Here is a 23,420-nt window from a genome sequence, read left to right as displayed (position 1 = left end):
TGTACTCATTGAAAAAAAATATCAAGCATCTTGATCTATCTCTATAGATCTTGATGCTCAATATGTAAGCAGCTTCACCGAGGTCTTTCTTTGAAAAACTCCTTTCAAACACTCCTTTATGCTTTCCAGAAAATTCTACATTATTTCGGATCAACAATATGTCATTCACATATACTTATCAGAAAGGCTGTAGTGCTCCCACTCACTTTCTTGTAAATACAGGCTTCACCGCAAGTCTGTATAAAACTATATGCTTTGATCAACTCATCAAACCGTATATTCCAACTCCGAGATGCTTGCACCAGTCCATAGATGGATCGCTGGAGCTTTGCACACTTTGTTAGTACCTTTAGGATCAATAAAACCTTCTAGTTGCATCGTATACAACTCTTCTTTTAAGAAAACCATTAAGGAATGTAGTTTTGACATCCATTTGCCACATTTCATAAAATGCGGCAATTGCTAACATGATTCGGACAGACTTAAGCACCGATACGAGTGAGAAAATCTCATCGTATTCAACACCTTGAACTTGTCAAAAACATTTTTTTTGACAATTCGAGCTTTGTCAATAGTAACACTACTATCAGCGTCTGTCTTCCTCTTGAAGATCCATTTATTCTCTATGACTTGCCGATCAACGGGCAAGTCAACCAAAGTCCATTCATGGCCTCAATCCATTTTGTGGAATCTTGGCTCATCATCGCTTCCTCATAGTTCGTAGGCTCGTCATGGTCAAGTAACATGACCTCCAGAACAGGATTACCGTACCACTCTGGTGCGGTACCTTACTCTGGTTGACCTACGAGGTTTGGTAGTAACTTGATCTGAAGTTTCATGATCATCATCATTAGCTTCCTCACTGATTGGTGTAGGAATCACTGGAACTGATTTTTGTGATGAACTACTTTCCAATAAGGGAGCAGGTACAATTACCTCATCAAGTTTTACTTTCCTCCCACTCACTTCTTTCGAGGGAAACTCCTTCTCTAGAAAGGATCCATTCTTAGCAACAAAGATCTTGCCTTCGGATCTGTGATAGAAGGTGTAACCAACATTTTCTTTTGGGTATCCTATGAAGACGCACTTCTCCGATTTGGGTTCAAGCTTATCAGGTTGAAACTTTTTCACATAAGCATTGCAGCCCCAAACTTTAAGAAATGACAGCTTAGGTTTCTTGCCAAACCATAGTTCATACGGTGTCGTCTCAACGGATTTAGACGGTGCCCTTTTCAACGTGAATGTAGCTGTCTCTAATGCATAACCCCAATATGATAGTGGTAAATCGGTAAGAGACATCATAGATTGCACTATATCCAATAAAGTACGGTTATGACGTTCGGACACACCGTTATGCTGTGGTGATCCAGGTGGCATGAGTTTGTGCAACTATTCCACATTGTTTTAATTGAAGGCCAAACTCGTAACTCAAATATTCGCCTCTGCGATCAAATCGTAGAAACTTTAATTTCTTGTTATGATGATTCTCCACTTCACTTTGAAATTCTTTGAACTTTTCAAATGTTTCAGACTTGTGTTTCATCAAGTAGATATACCCATATCTGCTCAAATCATCTGTGAAGGTCATAAAATGATGATACCCGCCGCGAGCCTCAACACTCATTGGACCAGATACATCAGTATGTATTATTTCCAATAAGTCAGTTGCTCGCTCCATTGTTCCGGAGAACGGAGTCTTAGTCATCTTGCCCATGAGGCATGGTTCGCAAGCATCAAGTGATTCCAAAAGCCCATCAGCATGGATTTTTTTCATGCGCTTTACATCAATATGACCTAAACGGCAGTGCCACAAATAAGTTGCACTATCATTATTAACTTTGCATCTTTTGGCATCAATATTATGAATATGTGTATCACTACGATCGAGATTCAATAAACCATTTATATTGAGTGTATGACCATAGAAGGTTTTATTCATGTAAATAGAAAAACAATTAATCTTTGACTTGAATAACTGTACTGCAATAAACATGATCCAATCATATTCATGCTCAACACAAACACCAAATAACATTTATTTTAGGTTCAACACTAATCCCGAAGGTAAAGGGAGTGTGCGATGGTGATCTTATCAACCTTGGAATCACTTCCAACACACATCATCACCTCGCCCTTAACTAGTCTCTGTTTATTTTGTAACTCCCGTTTCGAGTTACTACTCTTAGCAACTGAACCAGTATCAAATACCGAGGTGTTGCTATAAACACTAGTAAAGTACACATCAATAACATGTATATCCAATATACCTTTGTTCACTTTGCCATCCTTCTTATCCGCCAAGTATCTAGGGCAGTTCCACTTCCAGTGACCATTTCCTTTGCAGTAGAAGCACTCAGTTTCAGGCTTGGGTCTAGCTTTGGGCTTCTTCATGGGAGTGGCAACTTGCTTGCCATTCTTCTTGAAGTTCCCTTTCTTTCCCTTGCCCTTTTACTTGAAACTAGTGGTCTTGTCAACCATCAACTCTTGATGCTTTTTCTTGATTTCTACCTTCGCCGATTTCAGCATCACGAAGAGCTTGGGAATTGTTTCCATTATCCCTTGCATATTATAGTTCATCACAAAGTTCTAGTAACTCGGTGATAGTGACTAGAGAATTCTGTCAATCACTATCTTATCTGGAAGATTAACTCCCACTCGATTCAAGTGATTGTTGTACCCAGACAATCTGAGCACATGCTCACTGGTTGAGCTATTCTCCTCCATCTTGTAGGCAAAGTACTATCAGAGGTCTCATACCTCTCGACACGGGCATGAGTATGAAATACCAATTTCAACTCTTGGAACATTTTATATGCTCCGTGGCGTTCAAAACATTTTTGAAGTCCCGGTTCTAAGCCGTAAAGCATGGTGTACTAAACTATCAAGTAGTCATCATATCGATCTTGCCAAACGTTCATAACGTCTGCATATGCTCCTACAATAGTTTTGTCACCTAGCGGTGCATCAAGGACACAATTCTTCTGTGCAGCAATGAGGATAATCCTCAGATCACGGACCAAGTCCGCATCATTGCTACTATCATTTTTCAACTTATTTTTCTCTAGGAACATATCAAAAATAAACGGGGAGCTACATCGCGAGCTATTGATCTACAACATAGTTATGCAAATACTATCAGGACTAAGTTCATGATAAATTAAAGTTTAATTAATCATATTACATAAGAACTCACATTTTGATAGACATCCCTCGAGTCATCTAAATGATCACATGATCCAAATCAACAAAACCATGTCCGGTCATCACGTGAGATGGAGTAGTTTTCAATGGTGAACATCACTATGTTGATCATATCTACTATATGATTCATGTTTGACCTTTCGGTCTCCAGTGTTCCGAGACCATATCTGTAAATGCTAGGCTCGTCAAGTTTAACCCGAGTATTCTGCGTGTGCAAAACTGGCTTGCACCTGTTGTATGTGAACATAGAGCTTATCACACCCGATCATCATGTGGTGTCTCAGCACGAACTGTCACAACGGTGCATACTCAGGGAGAAAACTTATACCTTGAAATTTTAGTAAGGGATCATCTTATAAAGCTACCGCCGAACTAACAAAAATAAGATGCATAAAAGATAAACATCACATGCAATCAAAATATGTGACATGATATGGCCATCATCATCTTGTGCCTTTGATCTCCATCTCCAAAGTACCGTCATGATCTCCATCGTCACCGGCATGACACCATGATCTCCATCATCTTGATCTCTATCAACGTGTCGTCACAAGGTTGTCTCGCCAACTATTTCTTTTGCAACTATTGCTATGGCATAGCGATAAAGTAAAGCAATTATATGGCGCTTGCATCTTATGCAATAAGGAGACAACCATAAGGCTGCTGCCAGTTGCCGATAACTTTAACAAAACATGATCATCTCATACAACAATTTATATATCAACACGTCTTGACCATATCACATCACAACATGCCCTGCAAAAACAAGTTAGACGTCCTCTACTTTGTTGTTGCAAGTTTTACATGGCTGCTACGGGCTGAGCAAGAACCGTTCTTACCTACGCATCAAAACCACAACGATTTTTCGTCAAGTGTGCTATTTTAACCTTCAACAAGGACTGGGCTTAGCCACACTCGATTCAACTAAAGTTGGAGAAACAGACACCCACTAACCACCTGTGTGCAAAGCACGGCGGTAGAACCAGTCTCATGAACGCGGTCATGTAATGTCGGTCTAGGCCGCTTCATCCAACAATACCGCCGAATCAAAGTATGACATGCTGGTAAGCAGTATGACTATTATCGCCCACAACTCTTTGCGTTCTACTCATGCATATAACATCTACGCATAGACCTGGCTCTGATACCACTGTTGGGGAACGTAGTATTTCAAAAAAATTCCTACGATCACACAAGATCTATCTATGTGATGCATAGCAACGAGTGGGAGAGTGTGTCCACGTACCCTCGTAGACCGAAAGCGGAAACGTTATATCAACGCGGTTGATGTAGTCGTACGTCTTCACGATCCGACCGATCCTAGCACCGAACGTACGGCACCTCCGTGTTCAGCACACGTTCAGCTCGATGACGTCCCTCGTACTCTTGATCCAGTTGAGGCTGAGGGAGAGTTCCGTCAGCATGACGGCATGGCGACGGTGATGATGAAGTTACCGGCGCAGGGCTTCGCCTAAGCACTACGACGATATGACCGAGGTGTGGAACTGTGGAGGGGGGCACCGCACACGGCTAAGAGATTGTCTGTTGTGCTATTGGGGTGCCCCCTAGCCACGTATATAAAGGAGGGGAGGGAGAGAGGAGGTCGGGCAGGTTTGGGCGCGCCAGGGGGGAGTCCTACTTGGACTCCTAGTCCAAGTAGGAGTCCAAGTAGGATTCGCCCCCCCCCTTTCCTTTCTTCCACCGGAGGGAAAGGTAAGGGGAGAGAAGGGGAAGGAAAGAGGGGGCCGGCCCCCTCCCCTAGTCCAATTCAGTTTGAGCTAGGGGAGGGGCGCCCCTCTCATGTGGCCCTTTCTCCTCTCCTCCAATAAGGCCCACTAGGCCCAATACTTCTCCCGGGGGGTTCCGGTAACCTCCCGGTACTCCCGAAAAATGCCCGAACCACTCGGAACCATTCCGATGTCCAAATGCAACCTTCCAATATATGAATCTTTACCTCTCAACCATTTTGAGACTCCTCGTCATGTCCGTGATCTCATCCGGGACTCCGAACTAACTTCGGTACATCAAATCACATAACTCATAATACAAATCGTCATCGAACGTTAAGCGTGCGGACCCTACGGGTTCGAGAACTATGTAGACATGACTGAGACTCACTTCCGGTTAATAACCAATAGCGGAACCTGGATGCTCATATTGGTTCCTACATATTCTACGAAGATCTTTATCGGTCAAACCGCATAACAACATATGTCGTTCCCTTTGTCATCGGTATGTTACTTGCCCGAGATTCGATCGTCGGTATCTCAATACCTAGTTCAATATCGTTACTGGAAAGTCTCTTTACTCGTTCTGTAATGCATCGTCCCGCAACTAACTCATTAGTCACATTGCTTGCAAGGTTTATAGTGATGTGTATTACCGAGAGGGCCCAGAGATACCTCTCCGAAACATGGAGTGACAAATCCTAATCTCGATCTATGCCAACCCAACAAACACCATCGGAGACACCTGTAGAGCATCTTTATAATCATTCAGTTACGTTGTGACGTTTGATAGCACACTAAGTGTTCCTCCGGTATTCGGGAGTTGCATAATCTCATAGTCATAGGAACATGTATGAGTCATGAAGAAAGCAATAGCAACAAACTAAACGATCATCGTGCTAAGCTAACGAATGGGTCAAGTCAATCACATCATTCTCTAATGATGTGATCCCGTTAATCAAATGACAACACATGTCTATGGCTAGGAAACTTAACCATTTTGATTAACAAGCTAGTCAAAGTAGAGGCATACTAGTGACACTATGTTTGTCTATGTATTCACACATGTATCAAGTTTCCGGTTAATACAATTCTAGCATGAATAATAACCATTTATCATGAAATAAGGAAATAAATAATAACTTTATTATTGCCTCTAGGGCATATTTCCTTCAGTACTTGGGGTCAATGGGGCAAGCAAATACGCCACGGCGCGTGCAGTTATTGCGGTGCTGGATCGGTAGGTCACTCGCTGCAGGGTGAGAATTGGAGCGGGGCGCAATTAAGGAAGCTAGCTAGCGCACGCCATGCACAGAGAGAGAAACGACAGCAATGGCGGATTTGATCTGGGTTTTGGTTTGGGTTCGGAGGAGAGGCGCCGGTAGGAAGAGTAGGAAGAATTGTCAGGCGATATCGGACTAGGGAAAAGAGCACGCGGAGTAAGTGAAAGCGTGGGACAAGAGGAGGTGTCGCAAAGATGGGGAGAAGAGGGTGGTTGACTGGGACGCGTACGATCGACATCTGAGTTGGTATGACGACGACGTAAAGTATCGTGTGCGCCGTAGGACACACTTAATGGTAGCAGATGTCGGATAACTATAGGCGGATGACCCCGATGAAGAAGCCTAGAATGCCAACGTCAGAGAGTCCTTTGGTGAATTTAGGGAGAATGCACCCCTAATAAATAGAGTGGTGAGTTGTGTTCAATTGTTCGGTGCCGACATTTCGAGAAGAATCTAGTTTAGTCATTGTCACTAACTTATTTGTGATGCTGACATTTGCAGGCTTCCAAGGTGAATAGAAGCATTTTCGATGCCTCCAATGCGCTACTTCACGACCCTGAGACCGTGGAATCTGACAACAAGCTCAGGGAAGTGTCTAAGGTAAGTTTGATCCTAGCCATATGCTCGAGTAACCACAACCTTGGTCGATATCATTTTTTGTCACTTACTTTGAGCCCAACCATAATCTAGTATAGTATTTGTCACTACCAGATCCATAACCATAAACTTGATCCATATCATGTTTTCGTTTATTTGTCGTTGCAGAAGTTCATGACCGCTGTCGCAAGCTAGTGAGCATGCTTGTGTGCGCTATCTTGGCTGATGTGCATGTTCCTGGACCGTTGACACGTACCATCGCTTCATCGAGCCATGCCGGTGGAGCTTCCTCTAGCCATGCCGTCTCGTCGTCTCGCCATGTTGAGGATGATGAGGAAGATGAGGAAAAAGACAAGGAGGAGCAAGCCGAGGGAGAAGAGGAAGAGGGGGCGAGGAGGAGCATGATGAGGATGACGGACCTCCACCCACTCAGCCAACCCAGGACAAAAGGGAGAAACAACCAAAAAAGCAATGAAATAGTCCATCCCCGTTTCAGCGTCCTCCTTGCCGCGCAACAGCAGCGCAAGAGACTCGCTCGAAGAGAAACAAGGAGTGCATCGCCAAGAGGGGGAGGAAGACTTAGTGATAAAACTATTTGCTTTGTGTTAAGATGTGAACAAGAACTTGTTGGCCATGTTGAACTACTCGTTATCGTCGATTTGCTAAACTATTTGTTATGTTGGGCATGTAAACCTATTTGCTATGTTTGATATGTTGAAATATCCTTTATTTCGATGTGTGATGTATATATTGATGTGTGAGATCCTAATTTTGATTTGCAAACTATATTATACCGTGTAATGAATTTTTTGAACTGAATGATCAAGTTTTGCAAAAAAATAAAATGAGACAGGACCGTACCGCCATAGTCCCTAGCGGTAGGGTTGCACACTGTACCGCAAAACAATACGAAGTTCTGGAAACAATAGCGACGCCCACTACCGCTGAGCTCAATGGCGGTAGGTAGCACTGCCTACCGCATAATTTCTTCCCTTCCTAACAACAATACCGGTTTTTGGAGGGGGGGTTTTTTTTTTGGAGAGGGCGTGGATTGCTTCCGCCCTACTACCAGACTCGTCGGCGGTATGGTTTACCTTGGCGGTAGGCCGTTAAGCCACGTTAGCCCATCCAACGACCGTCGTCGACTGCCGTTAAACCTACTGCCGGGGTTCCCGTCGGTAGGCTGTGTATCCTACCGACATCCACCCCAGCAGTAGAAAAAAGGGTCAGATCCTATTTTTTTTTCCGAATCAGGTTCAGTTTTGCTTAACTTTTTCAATTGGATCAAAACACTGAATTTGGCCGCTACAGGAGGCTCGCTCGGTTAAGATGGGCGGGGACTGGGGAGACATGGGCGTACTTGGGGTCAATGGGGCAAGCAAATACGCCACGGCGCGTGCAGTTATTGCGGTTGCTGGATCGGTAGGTCGCTCGCTGCAGGGCGAGAATTGGAGCGGGGCGCAATTAAGGAAGCTAGCCAGCCAGTGCACGCCATGCACACAGAGACAGAACACGGCAGCAATGGCGGATTTGATCAGGGTTTGGGTTTGGGTTTTGGAGGCTGCTGGTGTGGGCAGCAATGGCAATGGCAATGCCATCATCCCATGGTACTGCAGCCTTCCCGTGGGAGCGCGGTGCCGAGACATGGCCCTGTCGGTGGGCAGCGCAGGGCATGGGCTTCTTCCTCCCCTCCAAACCTCTCTCCAAAAACCACCGGCTCACCGCTCCGTGGAGTGATGCACAGTGCAGTGGCGTAGTACCACCACGGCCACGAGAGTAGACTCCTTCAAACAAGCCCCACTCCCAGCAGCGGCCGCTGTCTCTCTCCCGTCACCTCGCCAACCCCTTTGCCCTGGCCCTCGTTCTCCCCCCTCCCTGGCCCTGCTCGCCCCCGTTTCTTTCTTTTGAGAAGCTTGGATAGATAAGATGGCCTAGTGAGAGAGATAGATAGGATAGCTAGCTCTCTCCCAAGGAGACATTCCCCGCTTTATGGATGCCATGTGGTTACTGCCACCCTCCTTAATGACCATCGCTAACCCAGCCATGCCATACCACCGTGTAGTCTAGGTGTATCCCTCCTCCGTTAAGCTCAGCTCTTTCCCCCTTGAGGCCAACACCCCCCTCCCAGCTCCACCACAAACCTAGCCACAACTATAAGGTTCCCACTTAGAAGTTAGAACAAGTCACAACACAGCACGCCCCAACAACCCCACCGCCCAAGAACACGCCACAGGAAAGAGAAGAATCTCAGCTCCGTCCTAATCGCACCGGCGACAACGCGGGCGAGCGAGCTAGCTCCGGCGAGGCCGGAGACGCCCATGGAGTACAAGAGGTCATCGCATGTGGAGGAGGACGAGGAGCTGGAGGAGGAGGAGGAAGAGGAGGAGGACGATGAGGAGGAGGAGGAGGAAGAGGACGAGGAGGGGGCGATGAGGGACCGTCGGCACCAGCACCAGCACCCGCACCATCATCGCCACCACTACACCACGGCGCCGGCCACGGCCGCGCCCCCGCTGCACCTGCACATGCAGGGGCAGGCTCCCCAGGTTCTTGGCTCGCCTGCCGCGGCTGCCTCTTCGCCCTCCTCCTTGATGGAGGCGGCGGCTTTCTCCAGGCCTCTCTTGCCTCCCAACTCCTCCCTTGTCTCCTCGCCGCCGCCGCCGCCGCAGGCGCCGCCCGGCTTCCTCCTGCCTCAGCACCAGCATCCCCACCGGAGAAGGGTGGACAGGGAGAGGGAGAAGGAGAGGACGGTGGAGGCGCCTGGGGAGGCCCACCGCCAGCAGCAGCAGCCGCAGCCGCAGCACCAGCGCCATCAGGAGCCGCAGCCGCAGCGCCATCAGGAGCCGGCGAGAAATGGCGTGCTCGGTGGTGGCGCCATGCCTCCCCCGCCGCCTACGCTTGCCATCGTGACCGGCGGCGCCACAAGGGCGGCAGGCGAGCACGGTGGCGCCTCGGGGCCGGAGCCGCTGCCGTGGAGGTACAGGGAGTGCCTGCGGAACCACGCCGCGCGGATGGGCGCGCACGTGCTCGACGGCTGCGGCGAGTTCATGCCGTCCCCGGGCGACGGGCCCGCCGCGCTGGCCTGCGCCGCGTGCGGCTGCCACCGCAGCTTCCACCGCCGGGAGCCGGTGGTGGTGGTCCCCTCGCCCTCGCCCTCGCCAGCCTCCGCCGTGGTGTCCCCCTCCGCGACCCCAGCCGGCGCCAACTCCCGGCTCATGCCGCTCCTCCTCGCCCCGCCGCACATGCAGCAGAAGCGCCCGCACGTCCCGGCGTCCCCGATGTCCGCGCCCGCCGCGCTGGCCGAGTCCTCGAGCGAGGAGCTGCGCGCCCCGCCGCCGCCGCCCCCTCCGCCCCACTCGCAGGCGCAGGCGGCCGCGGGCGGGTCGGCCTCCGCGCCCCCGGCGCCGAGCAAGAAGCGGTTCCGGACCAAGTTCACGCCGGAGCAGAAGGAGCGCATGCTGGAGTTCGCGCACCGCGTGGGCTGGCGCGTGCAGAAGCCCGACGGCGGCGTGGTGGACGCCTTCTGCGCGCAGGTCGGCGTGCCCCGCCGCGTGCTCAAGGTGTGGATGCACAACAACAAGCACCTCGCCAAGACCCCGGCCACGTCCCCGCAGCCGCTGCCGCCGCTCCACCACGACCCTAGCCCTCCTCCCCACCACCAGCACCAGCACCACCCAGCGCCGCCCCACCACCAGCAGCAGCAGCACGGTGCATGAGCCAGCGAGCAGCAGCAGCACGACGCTAGAGGATGCATTAGCCATTAGCATTTTTATCATTTCTCCCGTGTAATTCCCGTAACCTCATCGTTGTCAGGTGTTAACCCGTGCGTCGGCAGTCACTTAGGAGGGAGTAGACCAGTAATGTGGGAAGAGGTAGCCTGAACCCTGAGACGGCATGCATGCATTCATTCCTTCTTCCTCTTGCTCATTGCTCTCGTCTCATGGATAAATAACAATGGTTAGGTTAGCACGGTGAGAGACAACTGCTTCTTGCTTAGATCCTACTACTACATTAGAGATTTTGGGGCCTCTTTCTCTCTCTTCTCTCTGATAGTGCTGTGGTGCATGCGTGCCTGTGCTTGCTTGGATGTATGCAGTTGCAGTGGCATTTCTTGATGCAATTGCAGCGGCACTGCCATTGCCAATGCACCCGCCCTTCTTGGCTTGGGCACTCGTTGCTTTTTGACTTTGCTTTTCGGGCTTGTTGGATTCCCTTTGGCAGAGGGGCATTGTGTTGTGGTGTGTGCTGCATGCATTGGGGTGAGGGAGGGGCCCTGTGGTTGCTTGCTTGGAATGTACTTAGGCGTGGGGGTTTGTCATTTGGTGTGCAAAGTACAATTAAGGAGGGGGTCATTACAGGATTGTTCCTAAGCTCCTGCCCTAGCTTTCTGCCTTGATTGGGTGGGGCCGCCGTTAACCCCCCTTTCCTAAGTTGTCTCGGCAGCCTTTCCGGGGGGCAATTTTGTTTGAGCTGCTGCTGCTGTTGCTGCTTCCATGGATGATGGGCTTCTGCCAAAGCCCTTGTTTTTTTTTCTCCTCTTCTCTCCCTGATTTCCGGTGGTGGTGACGGTGGTGGTGGTGTCAAGTTGTTGGACTTTGGCCAGAAGGCAGCGAGCAGCAGGCGCATGTGAGAGCGGACTGTGTGTGTCAGAAGCTGATCAAAGGGAAGCGAGACCGGACCGGCCTGCGTTTTGAGTGTGTGTGTGTGTGCGTTGGGTGGATGGCAGCGCAAAGTGAATGATGATATGTACATTGTCGGCAAAATTGAAGGCTTGCATCAGAAGCCCATCCAGCCCTGCAATTTGGTGCGATTTTGGCAATGACATTTCATCCCGTGGTTTGTTCTTTGCTTTGTTTTGTGGGTGCGGTCGCCAGCACGATGATGATGATACATGGGTTGTACTTCTGCCTCCCCCATAGTCCTGATGAAAGGGCAGTTTCTTGTGTTTGTCAAGACATTTCAGAAGAGGAAAAAAGCGTATTTTGGAAGGGAAAATGATTGATCACGAGTTGAATTCCTGCACGAACGCTTGGTGATGCGGTTCTGGAACCTACAGAAAATTAATATGGTGGTATGGCGTCGTAGGGAGAGGTTAAGCAGGTCGTGCCTTGCGCCATGACAGTGACTGATGGAACTTCAATACCGCCACGAGATCTACAGGCGCGCTGTACTTGGCTATAGTTGAGCTTTGATGGTGGGTTACAGATGAGATTTACGGAAGACTAGTTCCAGTGTGCTGTTGCTAGAGGAGAAGAACAATGGGGGTATGTACACACCATTGATGCCGATGAGACCGGAAACGGAAACTACATCATTTATTATGTGCACATCATTGATGCTGATGCTGGGGGACCGTGCTCCGGTGGCACTGCTGTCTTCTGTACCCCTCCCCGTAGCTTTCATTTCCTTCTCAGTTCCATACGGTCGTTTCAAACACAATCACATGTTTGATAACACACAGGTTTCCCAACTGTAAATCATGAACGGCATTGAGTCTCTGAATTTCTGATGAAAGAAACTAATGAACTGGGACTCCTTTGAAATAAGATAACCCCAGAGAAGAGAACGGAATCCACACAGAAACAGTATCGGAGCTCAACTGCTCAATTTGAACAATTAGCACCGGAATATTATCCCCTCATCTTCAATAGTGTGTGTAAAACAAGCGTACAGATTATTACCAAGGCCGACTGAACAGGTAAGAAACGTAGATGAGGCTATATCTCGACCCTGTTAGAAGGACAACTCTATCTAAGTTCGCCACAGGCAAGCACACATCGAACAAAATTGACAGAACCAAACCCGTGACACGCAAGATTTTCTGTCTCTACTGTAATTCGAAACCATGGCTGCTATCAGAAGTAGGTGGGAGGCGATCATGTCTCAGTGCCATGCCTCAATCAATCAGGAATAATGCCACCTACAGATAAATCTACAACACCGCTCAAGCTGCAGCCTCCGAAGCAAGCTTCATGCGCTGCTGATGCTCGGCGATCTTGTACTCAACCACCTCGCTGAACAGCTGCGGATTCAATATGCAGTCAGGACTCCCGTAGACAGCAGCCTGCACACTGGCCATCAGCTTCGCAATCTCTCTGCCGGAGAAGCCATCAATCTTGCGCGCGGCGTCCCTGAGGAGATCATCACTTATGTCCCGTACATGTATCTTCTTCGGCTGCTTCTTCAGCAGTGTGCTCCAAGGAGAACTCTTGTCATCGTCCTTGAGCATGTAGTTGTTCAAATATAACTTGAGCAGCTGAAACCGCTCCTCTTCCCCAGGTAGGGGAAACTCGATAACTTCATCAATTCGGTCAGTAATAGCAGCATCAAGATCACCCGGTCGGTTGGTTGCAAGGACAAGAACAATGTCCCTTGATTGGTCACCAGTTCGAAATAATAGTGCATTGAGAGCACTCCGCTGAGCTTCACTCATATGGGTACTGTTACGCCTAGCGAATTAGAAGGAAAAACAAACAAATAGATTAACGAAATTGATGTGTATATATTACCACCCCCCCCCCCCCCCCCCCACACACACACACACCCCAATATAAAGTTTGGTTAGACCTAGTACCTAAAAAAACCTGATAAACAGAGTTTGGAATCACTTTTGGGCAACATATTATACACCTCAATAAAAGGTTTAGATTTGATGAATTTACTAATTGTTATTTGTATTATAGATTCGTATTATAGATAATTACAAGTAGTCAGAAAGTGATTGAGTTGTAAACTTACTCGCACAAGAATGCATCAGCCTCATCAATGAAAAGAAGCAGGCCTTTTTGGGACTTCTTAGCCCAGTCGAAGATTTCATGGATCTTCGTAACAGCCTCTGATCCTAATGGTGCAACATCTCCTCCTGTCATCATTGCATAATCAAGGCCCTGTGAAGGGTACAACAGTGTGAGCATAAATATCTTCAATGTGAAATGGAATTCCTACAAATCTCCCTACAAAACAGAAGTATCCCACTAGTAAAGTTATAACAGCTCCTAGCGTTGGAAAAGGGAACTTCGTCGATTTCACTCTCTTTTGAACTTAAACATTCAATACGAAGATGAAAGCATGAGCAGTATGGTTGCTGCATACTCAGTCCAGGTTTACAAGGCTCATTTGGTTTTTCTCGAGTCAACTTGTTCAAATTTACCGAAAAAAGTATCAACAGCCACAAGTTCATATAAATACATATGGAAATATACTATCTAGTGATACTGTAGATGTTGATGTTTTTCTTGTTCAAATTTAAAAAGATTTGACTTAAAACAAAGCAAATGAGCCTTGTAAGCCCAGACACAGGTTCAATCTGAAAACATGTCTTCGCAATAAATAAATAAAACTGACATATAACTGAAGTTGAATGGCCATGATTTCTTTGGTAACACATTTTAGTTAAATTTAAATTTACAATCAAGTTACACTCAGTCAGGTTTTGAATATACTCAACAGTCCTACCAAAAAAGAGCATTGGCAACAAACAACCCCCTATTGATAGTGTGAGAAATTAAATGTATCAACTTACAGATTTGCGAGCCATTTCCCTGGCTACTAAAGTCTTGCCAGTTCCAGGATGTCCATAGAACAACATATTGCGGAATGGTGCATCATGAGATTTCGTATTTGCAGTTGCTCGTGCAAGATGTTCAATCCTCCGTTTGAGTGAAGGGTGAAGAATAACATTCTCAAAGCCAGCACCTCCCGACAGAGATGCGGAGCTAGGTTTAAGAGCCTTAAGACCTGGCAATGGGAACTTTCGCATTGATGATTCACGAATCAGTGAAGGCTGACCCAAAATTCTATTGATGTAACCCCATGTAACCCTGGCTCCTTCCCTGAATGAAAATCAAATAGAACCATCACATGTCCATGTCATTGTTTGTGACAACGAAAATTGTATGATCGCCAGACAAACCTAGTAGTATAAACTCCAGCAGCTAGTGCAGTGACTCCTCCAATACCCATTACAAGCTTACTCCTATCAGTCAATAATGTTCTTAACCCACCTGCACTTCCACATGAGAAACTGGTATCAAAATTAGAGCAAAACTGGAATAAATCATGATTTCTTTATTTAAAAAATCGAAATCCCAATCCATATCTGAAATCTAAAGCACACATAAGAAAGGTCTCCGCTGAAAACAGACCATCCAGCTGTTTTGATGTGAAATTAGGAAGGAAGATATGGTAAATGTAGAAACAGGACGCTAAGTGATGTGTAATCTCCTTCATTTAAGTAGGAAGAAAATTTCAACATAAGGACACTGATCAGATAATTGAAAATTGCAAGATTGACCAAAGTAGTTATGTGACTTCCAATAATTATAAACGACAATATAAAGCAGAATAGCAAGAGTATATAAACCTTCTATATGTTGAAAGGTGGTATTTATTGCAGCAAGCCACTTTTCTCTTTCGCCATTCATGAGTTCCACAAGCATTCTTCTTTCGTAATCTTCTGTCAGCTTTGCTTCATGAGCTTTAGCTTTAGCATTAGAAATAGCATTCTCTTTGTTTGTCTCGCGATCATTTTTAGCCCTTTCTTTCAGAGTCTGTAGCTCTTGCTCTAAAATCTTCTGTTCTGTGGCACGCCTAGCTTGTTCTCTTTTTAAGGCACCAATCTCTTGCATCCTTACAAGTTCAGCGTCCTGTCGTCTTTCAGCTTCACGCTCTTCCTGTCAAAATAAGTGCTTGATTAAATCATGTGTTGATGTTCTCCTTATAAACCCAATGCACCACAGGAAATAGCGCCAACTTAACATAGATATAAACATTAACAAAGTTAGTTAGAGGGTGGAAGATTCAATACCTGCTTCCTTTTCTTAGCCAACTCATCCTCGTAGCGTAACCTTTGTGCCTCAATTTGTGATTGCTGTTTCAAATTTTCTCTATATTCTTCACCCATTTTCCGCTTCGCCTCCTGTCAGATAAGGGTCGACACAAAAGTATGAGTGTATTGGCAGCAGCCATGTACAACGGCTCAATGCATCATCATAGTTAGACGCACAGATGAAATTTTATCCCACATAACACATTTGTTCCAGTTTTAGTTGCCATGAAGTTCCAAATCCGTCAGTCTTTGCTATTCACGAAGATCGAGGATGTGATTTGCTATGAAATATGACGTATGCCACTTGAATGGTCAGATCCTAGATTTTTTATTCCAGACTAGAATGTTAGCAGCTCTGCTTTCTTAAGCAGGTCCTGTTGTTGTTGCAGGAAGCTTTCTAAGCAAATTAATGGTTACCGAATCGGATGCTCTTCATTTCAGAGAAGTCGCGAACTCAAACACTAGAGGAAGAGAATGCTCAAAAGGCGGATTAGGTAAAATAAATTCGAGTAGTCTAGCATTGGAATCGCGTGACATCGAGCAATTTTCGCATCAAAAGGGGAAAAGCAGCGAACAACTCACGATTTCCTTGACTTTCCAGTAGATATCGTGGCGGACCTTCTCCGCAGCCATCTCCGCGAGGCGCGTCTCCTCCTGGCTCTGCATCAGCCCAAACAGCTGCGGCCAAGCCCAACAACAGCAGGGGGCGTCAGAACGGGCAATAATCCGGGTAATAAGGGCAAAGAGCGCGAGCAGCTTACCAGCTTGGCGTACCGGGAGCCATTGATCTGCCGCAGTGCGCGGGCCCCGCGCTCCAGCTCCTCGGGGTCGAACCCGCTGGAGCCGGACGAGGCGGCGGCGGGGGCGGGGGCATCTGGAGGTGGAGGAGGAGGGGGAGCGGCGGGCTGGCGGCGGAAGGAGAAGATGCTATCCGCGTACGCGACTTCGCCGAATGACGCCAATACCGCGGCCCCGGCGGCCACGGAGGCCGCCGCTTTCGCCGGCCGGAGTAGGCGGCGCATGGTGGGCGGGGGGCGCGAGGGTTTTCTCGGGGTTTTTGGCTAAGCGGCGACTGGAGAGAAATAGGAGAGGAGGAGGACGGGGGAGAGCTCCCGTCGATGGGGGAGTTTTCCGGTAACCTTCTTTCTTGCTTTCCAAGCGAGAGTGCTGGATGGGCCTGTGTTGGGCCTCAGCAGGTAGCATTCGGTTATATTCGCTTTGATTTGTCACGGCCCATGTATCATCTGGAGGAAAGATTCAAGCAAGCAAAAAAAAAAGGACTCAAAAAAAAGCAAAAAAAAAGGAAACACATTTATTTTTTCTTTGAGGGGAAAAGGAAACACTATTTTCCTTGAGGGGAAAAGCTACTACCGTGCTATACACTACGGGAAATTATTTTTTTTGAGAATTTTTTCATTCATATCACGAATCAGTACAAAGTAGTTGACCCTTACAAGCACACTCAACCGCAAACACAAAGGACCATGAACACCTAGAGTATCCTAAGACAACCATAACACAAGAAGATCTCCGGAGCCCTGTGTCATCATCCCTGAATCTTGAGAGAAGACCCCTGCAGCAGAAGGATCTGCAACCAGTCGCAAGCAGGTCATCATCTTCGACCACGGTACAATTGCCGCCAAGTTGCTTCCTCATTTCTTGACACCAGCGCTGAGAAGGCATGGACATCAATCCAACACACCTGCAACAGCCGTCGCCATCTTTGGCTTTGAGTACCGCGAAAAGTGTCCCTTCCGGAAGGAAGAGAACTCGAGTCATCCGACCGGTCCAGCACCGCGGCCGGGTCATCCGACCGGTCCAGCACCGCGGCCGGGTCATCCGCCCGGACAAAGCAGGATCTCCCACCAGCATCAGCGCAGAGGAAGGAGAAGAACAGCAGCAGCAAATCATACCAACAAGGAAGAAGAAGGGTCTTCGTCTCCCTGCATCCACCGCCCATCTGAGGACCCAAACGGCCAGTGCCGATGGACCTCCAGCCACCATAGCCCGCGACCTCGACGAGATCCGGGGATCCCCAACCCCGCTGGCTCCTAGACGAAGGCAAAAGCCTCGCCTGACCGCAAACGGAGCCCGGAGAAACTTATTTCGACGCGACACCACAGCAACGGCCTCGGCAGCGTCTCCCTCAACCCTAACCCTACCACACACCCACCTAGCGAACATATTCGAGGTTCCCCCTCCCTCCCGCCGCCAGAGCGGCCGACGGAGAGAGAGGGAACCGGTGGCGTCACCGGCGACGCGCAAGGGAACCCTCGTCGCCTCCCTTGATCGCCTCGTGCGATCCTACTTTTCCGGGGCGGATGCGATGGCGATTTTGCTACTTTTGCTACTACGGGAGATTGGGATGAGAAAGATTGGGATGAGGATATAATCAGAGATAATTTCATCTCGGTGGACGTTGAAAGGATTTTGAGAATACCCCTCAGTGCAAACATGGCTGGTGATTTTGTTGCTTGGCATAACACAAAGTCTTTATAAGGATAGACCCAGGAAAAAAAGACGGAAGGCATCACTTTGTTGGGGGCCTCAAAGGTTCAGATGATGGTCCTTCCACTAGCAATCATGTCTGGGAAATCCTTTGGAAACTAAACGTTCCAAGTAAAATCAAATTATCTGGTTGAAAGGTTCTGTATGGGATCATACAATGCTTTTTGGTTCTAGCAAATTAACATATTCCTATTTCTAGACAGTGTCCTATTTGCCAGAGGGGTGCGGAGGATATCCGCCATCTAATGTTCACATGCACAAGAGCTAGATAAGTTTGGAGAGTTCTGCGGCTGAAGGAGGTGGTTGACCAGGCACTTGGAACTGATAGATCTGGCAGCATAGTTGTTGAAAACTTACTCAGGGACCAACGCTGACGGTCATCAACTATTTAACATCTCGGTGTACTATACAGCAGTCTATCATTGTGGGTGCGTGGTATATTTGGTGGCAAAAGAGAGAAGTTGTTAAGGGAATTGGGATCTCTAGCCCGCCAAGAACTGTATTGGCGATACATGCAATCACAGCTAACTCAACTAGGGCGATTGATGATGAGCAAACCAAGGTTGCTAAATGGATCAAATCAGAGCTAATTGTGCATAAAATGAATTTTGATGCATGCTATATGGACGATGGAAATGGGAGCTACAACCGTTGTACTTCGTAACCATCGAGGGGAGGCGGTGTTAGGTGGCTCTTTCTTATTTGATCATGTGCTCGATGCTCCTTCGACGAAAGGGTTAGCTCTGGAAAACGGAATGATACTTGCGATGAATTCGGATGCTCACTAGTTGTTTTTGAATCTGATTGCCTAGAGCTTATTAATGTTTGCAATGGGGTAGCTGAAATACTCAGTCCATATACAACTATCCTTGTTGATTGCTTCCATATAGCGCAGAGGATTGGACCGGTCTCTTTTGTTCACGTCGCAAGAGAGGCAAACATGGTGGCACACTCTTTAGCAAGAAATCTTTTGATTCCCCCTCCTCTTGGCGGGCCAACGAGGGGAGTCCTTTCCCTCCTTGTGGTGCCCCTCCCTCTCCCCTCCAACATATACATACTAGAGGTTTTTACATCCTTTTCTCTACACAAGTTTTGAAGCCTCCTCTAGTTCTCTAGTTCTAATTCTTGTTCGTCCTAGTTGATCAATTAGAGTTTGTCTTAGATCCTCTAACCCTCATAATTAGAAGTCCAGTGTGGTTCTAATCTCCTCCGTCTAATTCTCTGACGACGATTAGCTCTGAACCGCGAAGCGCTGTCGGATCGTGAAGATCGTACGCTTGCTACTCGTACAGAGACCATGCTTTTAGTCTTCCGTTCGAGGGACTATCCGTGGGCGGTTCACGGGATCGTTCGTGTACAGTTTGAGGGCTACAAGTACGATTTACACCGACTCATCTTCTTCCGCTGCAACTCGGAGTCGGTAACGATCAAATCTAAACCGTTAATGCACCTTCATATTGTTCCTAAGTGATAGTACGGCGATTTTTTCTCTACTACATTTCCCAAAATTCACAGGTTGTGCCCAACCATCTGGACCGGTGCAACTGACTACCTCAAAATTATAGCCCCGGCGGCGTCCAACGGCCTCATGAAAACCACAGGACCGACGAGGCCCTCTGAATTGCTAACCCACGGCATCTGATAGACATTCGAATCAACGGAATATATTTTGCTAGTTATTGCATTATAAAGCTTATATATATGGAGAAAAGGTCTATTTATTGAATCCATTGCCTGTGACCTCTTCTTCGTTCGGGATCCACAGGTTCAGGGCGGCTTTTCGCCCTACTAGGAGTTCGAGTACGGGGAACGAGTGGGGGCACGATCCAGTTCCTTCCCTGCCCGTGTTCATGCCGGATCCGTGGTTTTAGGACGGCTTTCTGCTAGACTAGACTTATTCCAAGGAGGTACATTTTGGACGGATGTGTAATTCTTCATGAAGTTTTGCATGAGTTGAAAATCTCTCACTCTAAAGGAATTTTGCTTCAGTTGGATTTTGAAAAAGCTTATGATAGAGTTCAGTAGCTTTTCTTGGCAGAGGTAATGCATAAGAAAAAAAGTCCCTGAAAGAGATGAGAGGAAGAGACTCGGTATCCACTAGCTTCAGTAGTAGGAGTTGCCCATTGTTCACCAAAGTCGTCAGAGATGGAATCCTCTCACTTCTCATTGGACAAAGAGACGGCCCCGCGATCGACTGGAATTGCCATCCATCCAGGATTTGATGAGTCAAGAGCAAGAGAATAACTTTGATAAAGGCTACAATCGTCTGCAAGGCAGGATCCATATTTCATGGGGGAACTCACGTGGATAGGAAAGCACTGCTGGGAGCCCCCAACTGATCTGTGTTCCCCGACTGATCTTTTTAAAAGACCTGTTGGGTCGCGAGCTGTCACATATGACGATTCGAGCGGCCGAACGACGCCTACACTATTGCAATGAGTCTTGTTGCAGTTTTTTTTTGCAACATAGGTATTGTTGCAGATTTCTTTACAACAAGGTGTTGTCCTGTAGATTTTTTTCAACAAAGACCATGTGCAAAAAAAAATGCAACATATATCATGTTGTAGGAACTGTTGCGGCGGCATCCGCGGTTGCGGTTGAGCTCGAGGAGGCGGCAGCCATAGACACCGGTGCTCCTTTAGGACGGCGGCAACGTGGAATAGCGGGCACGGCTATGGCGGCGGCATGCCTCGCTGAGGCGGGGTGATGCAGTCCGGCGGCCTCTAGCGCCCCCGCGGCCGGCACATAGCACTCCGGGGGCCGGCTCCTCTCAGGAGGCGGTGGACGAAACGGTGCGATCCGTGGGTGATTAGAAGAGTTAAAAAAAAAGGTTCATAAAACTTGTTTTTATGTGATGAGCCGACCCTAAAACCTCCGTCACCTTGCCCGGCCAAATCCCGCCGTCCCCAGATCCCAAATCCAAGTGAAGCTCCGGGTGGGTCTTCCCCGATCAGATTGATCCATCGACCGGACCCCATGGCCGGCGCGGCCTTCATCGGGAGCCGCGAGGGCCACGACATCCCAAGCACCATGCTGCTCGACCTCTTCGGCTCCGTCAGCCCCAGCCGCAGCGCCGCCACCGCCACGTCCAAGACGAGCGCCGGCCTGCCCATCGCGGTGACCCTCTGCGCCCTCCGCCCGCCAGTCCTCTCGTACCTCTCCGTCGACTGCGCCGCGTGCCCGGAACCCGAGCCCCTGTCCCTGGCGCCCAAGGTCATCGCCGCGGACGCCGACCTCGTCCTCCTCCGCGTCCCCGTCGACCGGTCGGCCAGGTTCAGCATCAGGTTCTGCGACTACTTCGTCTACACGGCGCACCCCCGACGCCCAAGACTGGACCTGCTCCCGACGTCCGCTCCCCATCGCTTTGAATTCCAAGACCCGGAGATGGCCATACTGAGCTGCGGCGACGGCGACGGCGGCGGCGGTTACGCCGTAGCCGCCCTCCAGACCCTCGGCAAGTTCACCTTCACGCTCTACCTGTACCGCTCCGGGCCCGACGGCGAGCAGGGGGCTTGGACCTCCAAGGTGGTGGAGGTGGAGGAGCCGCTGAGGGATAAGGTGTGCCCGACGACCCTTCCCTCGTCGCCGGGGCTCTTCCACCACCGGACAAACAACGTGATCACGCTCGGCGGCGCGAAGGGCACGGTCATCTGGGTGGATCTCTGGCGAGGCATCGTCCTCTGCGACGTGCTCGAGGACAGCCCCAAGCTCCGCGACATGCCGCTGCCGTTGCCCTCCAAGGGCAACCGGAACGTGCACCTCGACGGCTGCCCCTACTACGCCCGCAGCGTCGTCGTCAACCAGAGCAAGGACACCATCAAGTACGTCGAGATGGAGATCTACCAAGCTATACCGCTCACTCCCGAGGACAAGGCGCATCACGAATGGCTGAGCCAGCAAGAATGCCCGATGTACTTCTTGGTCCCTAGCCCCTGGAAGGCCACCACATGGAGCATGCCGGTGCCGGTGACCTCATGGGAGGCCTGGCCTGGCGGCCCCGATGCTCCGCCCGCTCGGCGGAAATCGACATCCCTCCCGACGTCGCGATGCGTTATAAGAAGCTGCGCACGGAAGAGGGGGGAACCTTGTCCTCCCTGCGACGCCTCCGCATGTCTTACCCCACCGTGAGCGTCGCCGACGACGATGATGATGTCGTCTACATTTTGTCAAGGGAGGGCACCGATATGTCGACGGTGCTCGCCGTTGACATGAGGATGAAGGCTCTGCGAGGAGTTGCCAAGCTACCAGACCACCACTACGGTTTTATGCCCTGCTTCCTTGCTACCGGGATCTCCAAACATCTCAAGACTACTGGCAGTACAAGTGAAGAATTCCTTGAGCAGACTGAGGCGCAAGATGCAAATGTTTGTCATCAAGAAAGTACATGAGTTTGCTTTATTATTATTAATCCAAGGTGTTTATGGAGTTTGACTGCTGACCTGTGTGCAAGCTTGGCTGCAGGCGCAGGGTTAATCCTTTAGATAAACTGTCAAGATATTTATGTTCTGCTTATGTACCATGTGTCTTTCATTTGCTCAGATTACCGAGAAAAGATCTACCGTGCATGTATCAGCCACTCATGCATGCATGTATTTACTGCAGTGCTTAGTTCATCTGAATCTGTGGCCCCCAGTTTCAGTAGTTAACGTCATGTCAATTAGTCACCTTTTCGCTTGTGCACATAACTTTCCTCTCTCCCCAAAGAAACGATGCACTTGGTATTTCACTCATCCATGCTTTTTTGTACTCCAAAGTTTAGACACAGTTTATTTTTTGAATCGGGTGTGTAATATGTTTACAAACCATATGTGCTTATTTCATTTTTTGTAGACAACGGTCAAAGTGTATTTGAGCCGTAAGAACAAATAAGTTTTCAAAAACACATTCAATATTGGTCATGTTTTAAATATCTCGTCAAAATAAACACGTTTGTCCAGATAGAATGTAAGACACACTTTTGTATTAGAAGATATGAGGTATTTAAATCGTTTACACAGAAAGAGATAATATATTTCCTGATAGAGTTGCCATGAGGGGGGTGGTGATTAGCGGTTTTGCATGCACGTTGATTTTTTTTGGGCGCGAATCTCGGTAACACAATGAGTGGCAGATCCAGGCACGGTATATACCGTGCACGGTAGTTTTGCCGCTCTCTTCAGATTACCTGATTGTGTTTTTAGCTCGTCTTTGTTTACAGGTAAAATAAAATAAAATAGGGATGAGCCTGCACTCTATTTTCTGCAAGCCTTTAATCCCATGAGCTAGCTGGACTGCCCT

The 23,420-nt window shown here is 48.5% G+C and overlaps 3 protein-coding genes across 3 annotated transcripts; 2 read left to right on the top strand and 1 right to left on the bottom strand.

Annotated features, from left to right (window-relative positions):
* The first annotated feature begins 8,663 nt into the window (after positions 1-8,663).
* Positions 8,664-10,990, top strand: LOC123145227 (zinc-finger homeodomain protein 7-like). Its single transcript, XM_044564600.1, has one exon. The coding sequence runs from the start codon at positions 9,127-9,129 to the stop codon at positions 10,522-10,524; it is 1,398 nt and encodes a 465-aa protein (XP_044420535.1). The 5' UTR covers positions 8,664-9,126; the 3' UTR covers positions 10,525-10,990.
* A 1,425-nt stretch (positions 10,991-12,415) lies between these two features.
* Positions 12,416-16,747, bottom strand: LOC123145226 (ATPase family AAA domain-containing protein 3C). Its single transcript, XM_044564599.1, has 8 exons — positions 16,397-16,747; positions 16,218-16,313; positions 15,615-15,725; positions 15,171-15,480; positions 14,721-14,811; positions 14,331-14,640; positions 13,547-13,695; positions 12,416-13,257 (listed from the first exon to the last, which is right to left on the bottom strand). Exons 1-8 carry the CDS (start codon positions 16,655-16,657, stop codon positions 12,753-12,755), a joined length of 1,833 nt encoding a protein of 610 aa, XP_044420534.1. The 5' UTR covers positions 16,658-16,747; the 3' UTR covers positions 12,416-12,752.
* Positions 16,748-20,939: 4,192 nt separating this feature from the next.
* On the top strand, positions 20,940-22,923 carry LOC123141681 (uncharacterized). Its single transcript, XM_044560767.1, has one exon. The coding sequence runs from the start codon at positions 21,120-21,122 to the stop codon at positions 22,269-22,271; it is 1,152 nt and encodes a 383-aa protein (XP_044416702.1). The 5' UTR covers positions 20,940-21,119; the 3' UTR covers positions 22,272-22,923.
* The last annotated feature ends 497 nt before the right edge of the window (positions 22,924-23,420 follow it).

This window comes from Triticum aestivum, chromosome 6D, assembly GCF_018294505.1.
Source record: "Triticum aestivum cultivar Chinese Spring chromosome 6D, IWGSC CS RefSeq v2.1, whole genome shotgun sequence".
In the NCBI taxonomy this organism is placed as follows: Eukaryota; Viridiplantae; Streptophyta; class Magnoliopsida; order Poales; family Poaceae; genus Triticum; species Triticum aestivum.
Note: the sequence above shows the minus strand (reverse complement) of the source record. Positions and strands in the feature narration are given on the sequence as shown.